This window comes from Callithrix jacchus, chromosome 8, assembly GCF_049354715.1.
Source record: "Callithrix jacchus isolate 240 chromosome 8, calJac240_pri, whole genome shotgun sequence".
Lineage (NCBI taxonomy): Eukaryota > Metazoa > Chordata > Mammalia > Primates > Cebidae > Callithrix > Callithrix jacchus.
This window is the reverse complement of record NC_133509.1, coordinates 13,573,676-13,579,811: the sequence shown is the minus strand read 5'-3', so window position 1 is coordinate 13,579,811 and position 6,136 is coordinate 13,573,676. Positions and strand designations below refer to the sequence as shown.

At 39.3% G+C, this 6,136-nt stretch overlaps 1 protein-coding gene and 1 long non-coding RNA gene across 11 annotated transcripts in view; one reads left to right on the top strand and one right to left on the bottom strand.

Annotated features, from left to right (window-relative positions):
• Positions 1 to 6,136, bottom strand: part of ZWILCH (zwilch kinetochore protein) — a 50,673-nt gene that overhangs the window by 1,574 nt on the left and 42,963 nt on the right. For all 10 annotated transcript variants that reach the window (XM_078333465.1, XM_035258961.3, XM_009005100.5 and 7 more), the window contains one exon: positions 1,248 to 1,362. In XM_078333465.1, coding sequence (XP_078189591.1) covers positions 1,274 to 1,362 — 89 coding nt within the window. In that variant the 3' untranslated portion in view covers positions 1,248 to 1,273. The remainder of the gene's footprint in view (positions 1 to 1,247; positions 1,363 to 6,136) is intronic.
• Positions 46 to 5,095, top strand: LOC144577282 (uncharacterized). The gene is made up of 3 exons (XR_013520760.1): positions 46 to 175; positions 1,045 to 1,111; positions 4,984 to 5,095. It is a non-coding gene; the product is annotated as an uncharacterized LOC144577282 (long non-coding RNA).

Here is a 6,136-nt window from a genome sequence, read left to right as displayed (position 1 = left end):
GCTGGGGCAGGAGAATCACTTGGGAGGTGAAGATTGCAGTGAGCTGAGATCATGCCACTGCACTCCAGCCTGGGCAACAGAGAAGACTCCGTCTCAAAGAGAAAAGAAAAGAAATCTATAGACAACAATCCTTCCAGGTTGTAAATGTTATTAGCCAACCACAGAAAAGCATGAGGTGGGTATCAAGCAAATGAGCACATACATTATTCTGACACATAAGTTGACTAAATTCAACTTGCTTTATTCAATGAAATACCTCAAAGAAATATGTTTACTTATTATCTTCTAGGTAACTCAGTATCTTGTTTTTTATAATAGATTCATTTTACTCTTAAAATGCTAAAATTGATTGATTTCCATTTATTTTGGGGATAAAACATGGCTTAAGAACAACCTTTGCAAATCAACAGGAAGTAAAAAAAAAACTCATGCATTTTACTTATTTGATTTTACTAAATACTGTTTCTGAAACTGAAAAACAGTAAGACAGTAGAAAATGTCATTCCATTAATTCTTTTGGTTAATATGATCTCAAAACATTTTAAGAACAGTATTGGGCCGGGTGCGGTGGCTCACGCCTGTAATCCCAGCACTTTGGGAGGCCGAGGCGGGTGGATCACGAGGTCAAGAGATCGAGACCATCCTGGTCAACATGGTGAAACCCCGTCTCTACTAAAAATACAAAAAATTAGCTGGGCATGGTGGCGCGTGCCTATAATCCCAGCTACTCGGGAGGCTGAGGCAGGAGAATTGCCTGAACCCTGAGCCGAGATCGCGCCACTGCACTCCAGCCTGTGTAACAAGATTCCGTCTCAAAAAAAAAAAAAAAAAACTGCATCTCAAAAAACAAACAAAAAACAGTATTTACACCTGGGGCTGGTCCTATGATTGGGCTGGAATAAAACTGCTTATAACAAAACTTTGCTAATAACGACAAATCAATATTCCTGTTCAGCGTTTTTCTCTTCCATGGTTCCTAATATATATACAGATTTTTAATGCAAAGATATTACCACTCAATTTCTTTTTTATCTCTGGTTTTAGGATTAAACTGACCTATTTTTGTTGACTATAAAAGGTAGAAAAGAGCTGCACTGCTCAACAGCAACTGGTAAGTCTTTTATGTGATTACTAATAATCCCTATTCCTAATGTAGTGAATCAACACCGATATTGTAGAAAGAACTAGACGTAAGGTACTTAATTACAAAGGAGTTGACAAAGAGATTAAAAGGTGAACATAAATACCTTACAGAAGACTTCATCAGCACAATTCACTTGAAATGCACCTGGCTGCAGGTAACCAGGTTAGTAAAGGATATCCTTTCTTCCAGGCTACCATTTAGCGTTAATTCTGAAAAATCTGTAATAAAAAAAAAAGTGAGATCAGAATTGGCTAACATCCTGCTTGCTTTTCTACCATGCATAATGCTGAATTTACAACAATACAATGACTAAGAGGTAGTCTAAATTGTGATGTGTCTTCTACTTTAAGAGAATTCATTGGAAAAAAATCCAGTAAGGACATTTGCTTTAAATATTAAACTCTTGAAGCATTTAAAACATTAAACATTAATGAAGCAGATTCTTTTTAAATTACATATTTTTAATTTGGAAACTCACTGCTTTACTTTTTGTGCCACAGTACAACTAACTATTTCCCAATCCTAACATAAATTTCCAAGAAGAATTTCTATGTAAGATCTGACACATTTTTCTCCCAAAGACCATTTTATTTCAAAAATAAATGGTCCAATCAACATTTAGATGGGTTAATGTCCACTTCCTTGTGGGTCAACATTTTGGTTTCCATATTTTCATCATTATCAACAATCATTTACTGAGCACCCACTGGGTGAGCAGCACTCCACTGGACACTTTTTCTCCTCCATTAACTCCAAATCATTATCCTCTCTTCCCATGGTAGCTAAAAGTACACTTTTCTCTCGTAAGTCTCCCTGCCTTTCATGTCAATTATTTTACACAAGAGCATCATGCCATTAAATATCTTGAAAAGCTAGTATTCAACTTAAGTGCTCAGTCTAAAGAAGTAAGAAGTATAACTCCTTAAAAACATATGATGTTTGAAAGAAAATTAAACATTTTGGGCCTTTAATATTTACAATTAAGACTTTGTTTGAATAGCCCATAATTTTTACACGTGAGATTTCCCCCTTCAAGAAAGGTTCTTGATTTGGGGCTAAAAGACCCTGAATAATTTCTAGACAAACACATCATGAATATATGAGGGGTAAAAGAGGTTATAAAGTTCAAGCCAAAATGAAGGTTCAGTGCGTTTCTGAGCACACAATATATGATTTCATAAGAATTCCTTATTTTCAAAGGAGTCACTAGGCCAATGCACTAGAAAATTGCTTTAACTCCAACATTCAAAATAACGTTCACTCTTTTTTGATGCAGTCCATGTCAAAGACTTGAAAAGATACGTTCAGTATACTAGCTTATTCAGCATCATTAGGAAAAGATATTTCATCTTACAGGAATTTCCTCAAAACAAAACTTTAATCTTTATGACATAAAATGTACTTAAAAAAATTTTTTTTTGGAGACAGTTTTGCTGTTGTTGCCCAGGCTGGAGTGCAATGGCGCCATCTCGTCTCACTGCACCTTCTGCCTCCCAGGTTCAAGCGATTCTCCTGCCTCAGCCTCCCAAGTAGCTAGGATTACAAGCATGCGCCACCACACCCGGCTAATTTTTTTGTATTTTTAGTACAGGCAGGGGTTTCACCATGTTGGCCAGGCTGGTCTTGAACTCCTGATCTCAGGTGATCCACCCACTTTGGCCTCCCAAAGTGCTGGGATTACAGGTGTGAGCCACATGTTTTCTTCTTAAAATTATTTAAAGAATACATGTTTCTATTTCTTTTTCTGCACTATCAGAAGTAGAGTCCTTAGCATGTTTCTTCTTTAAAAAACAATAGACATAAATAGAATGTTTAGTTTAGGTTGGTGATTCTCAGCCAGTTGTACAATAGATCACCTGAAGAACTTTACAAATTACTGATGTCCTGTCTGTACTCCCCGAGATTCTGATTTACCTGATATGAGCGATATAACTTTTCTTTTTCCTTTGAGATAGGATCTCACTGTCACCCAGGCTGGAGTGCAGTGGCACCACAGCTCACTGCAGCCTCAACCTCCTGGGCTCAACTAATCCTCCCACATCAGCCTCCCAAGTAGCTAGGACTATAGGCACATGTCACCACATGCAGCTAATTTTTGTATTTTTTGTGCAGATGGTGTCCCACTGTGTTACCCAGGCTGGTCTTGAACTCTTAGGCACCAAGTGATCATCCTGTCTTAGCCTCCGAAAGTGCTAGGATTACCAACGTGAGCCACTGCACCTAGCTTAGGCAATAGAATTTTAAAAGCTCCAGAGATGATTCCAATGTTTAGCCCAAACTGGGCTATCTGTGCTACCACCATTCCATGTCTCATGGCTAAAATCTGGTTGTATCCTTTCAGATCTTATTTCTATGTCCCGATCTCCATGTTTTTGCTACCATAAGCAATACCACAACTAATAATCTTGTTCATAGGTCTGTCTGCACATGTCTGATTACATGTGTGTAATAAACTCCTACTGATGAAACTGCTAGGCCAAAGGAAAATACATATTTTTGTTGTTTTTTTTTTTTTTCTTTGAGGTGGAGTCTTGCTCTGCCACCCAGGCTGAAGTACAGCAGTGGCTGATCTTGGCTCATTGCAACCTCTGCCTCCCAGGTTCTAGCAATTCTCCTGCCTCAGCATTCCAAGTAGCTGGGATTAAAGGCACCCACCACCATGTCCAGCTATTCTTTTACAATTTTGATGGGTACCACCTTCCACAGAAGCTGTACAACTTTACATTCCCACCAGAAATGTGTGAGAATGACTGCCTGTTCTCCCATACCAATTACCAGCACTGACACCAAACTTTTTATCTTTGCTAATATGGAACAGGTATCTATATAATATAAATTTCTTGGCTGGGCACAGTGGCTCACGCCTGTAATCCCAGCACTTTGGGAGGCAGAGGCAGGTGGATCACGAGGTCAAGAGATTGAGGTCAGCAGGTTTTATTCTTTTACATTTTTCAGAGATGGAATCTCACTATGTTGCCAGGCTCGCCTTGAACTCTTGGGCTCCAAGCAATCTTTCCCACCTCAGCCTCCCAAGTAGCTGGGAGTACAAGTGAGCACATCTTATTTTTAAAATGACATTTGAATTTCCTTTTGCTACACTGTTTATCCATTTTTCTATTGAGTTAATATTTTTCTTACTGAAATATATCCCCTTTTCCCAAAGTGGGCTACAAATTTTTGTGAGATGGAGTCTCGCTCTGTTGTCCAGGCTGAGTGCAGTGGTGTGATCTCAGCTCACTGCAACCTCTGCCTCCCAGGTTCAAGCAATTTTCCTGCTAATTTTTTATATTTTTTCAGTAGAGACAGAATTCTGCCAGGCTGATCTTGAATTCCCAATCTTGTGATCCGCCTGCCTCGGCCTACCAAAGTGCTAGGATTACAGGCGTGAGCTACCACACCCAGCCTGGGCTACAAATTTCTTTTCCTAGTTTATAATTTGTCTATTTTGCCTCTGATATGTTTTGCCATGAGGAATTTTATCTATTTTTACAGCTGATTCTTACATCATTTCCAGGTTTTATGTCACACACAGAAAAAACACCGCGTAATTTTTGTTTTTATTGTGCTTTAGGTTCTGGGGTACATGTGCAGATCATGCAGGATTGTTGCATAGGTGCATGGCAAGGTGGTTTGCTGCCTTCCTCCCCCCATCACCTATATCTGATATTTCTCCTGACCTTATCCTTCCCCACCCTCCCCACCCCCCTAGTCCCTCCCCTAGTCCCCCCTCCAACTGAGCAGTGTGTGATGCTCCTCTCCCTGTGTCCATGTGTTCTAATTGTTCAACACCCACCTATGAGTGATACCATGTGGTGACTGATTTTCTGTTCTTGTATCAGTTTGTTGAGAATGATGGTTTCCAGATTCATCCATGTTCCTATGAAGGACACGAACTCACCGTTTTTTATGGCTGCGGAGTATTCCATGGTGTATATGTGCCACATTTTCTTTATCCAGTCTATTGTTGATGGACACTTGGGTTGGTTCCAGGTCTCTGCTATTGTAAGTAGTGCCACTATGAACATACATGTGCATGTGTCTTTATAATAGAATGATTTATAATTCTTCGGGTATATACCCAGTAATGGGATTGCTGGGTCAAATGGTATTTCTATTTCTTGGTCCTTGAGGAATCGCCACACTGTCTTCCACAATGGTTGCACTAATTTGCACTCCCACCAACAGTGTAAAAGTGTCCCTATTTCTCCACATCCACTCCAGCATCTGTTGTCTCCAGATTTTTTAATGATTGCCATTCTAACTGACGTGACATAGTATCTCAATGTGGTTTTGATTTGCATTTCTCCAATGACCAATGATGAGCATTTTTTCATGTTTATTGGCCTCATAGATGTCTTCTTTTGTGAAGTGTTCATATCCTTCATCCACTTTTGAAGAGAGTTGTTAGTTTTTTCTTGTAAATCTGTTTTAGTTCTTTGTAGATTCTGGATATTAGCCCTTTGTCAGATGGGTAGATTACAAAAATTTTTTCCCATTCTGTTGGTTGCCGGTTCACCCTAATGATTGTTTCCTTTGCTGTACAGAAGCTCTGGAGTTTGATTAGGTTCCATTTGTCTATTTTGGCTTTTGTTGCCATTGCTTTTGGTGTTTTGGTCATGAAGTCCTTGCCTATGCCTATGTCCTGAATGGTTTTGCCTAGGTTTTCTTCTAGGATTTTTATGGTGTTAGGTCTTATGTTTAGATCTTTAATCCATCTGGAGTTAATTTTAGTGTAAGGTGTCTGGAAGGGGTCCAGTTTCTGCTTTCTGCACATGGCTAGCCAGTTTTCCCAACATCATTTATTAAACAGGGAATCCTTTCCCCATTGCTCGTTTTTCTCAGGTTTGTCAAAGATCAGATAGTTACAGACCTATGGCGTTGCTTCCAAGGCCTCTGTTCTGTTCCATTGGTCTATGTCTCCATTTTGGTACCAGTACCATGCTATTTTGATTACTTTGGCCTTGTAGTATAGTTTGAACTCAGGCAGCATGA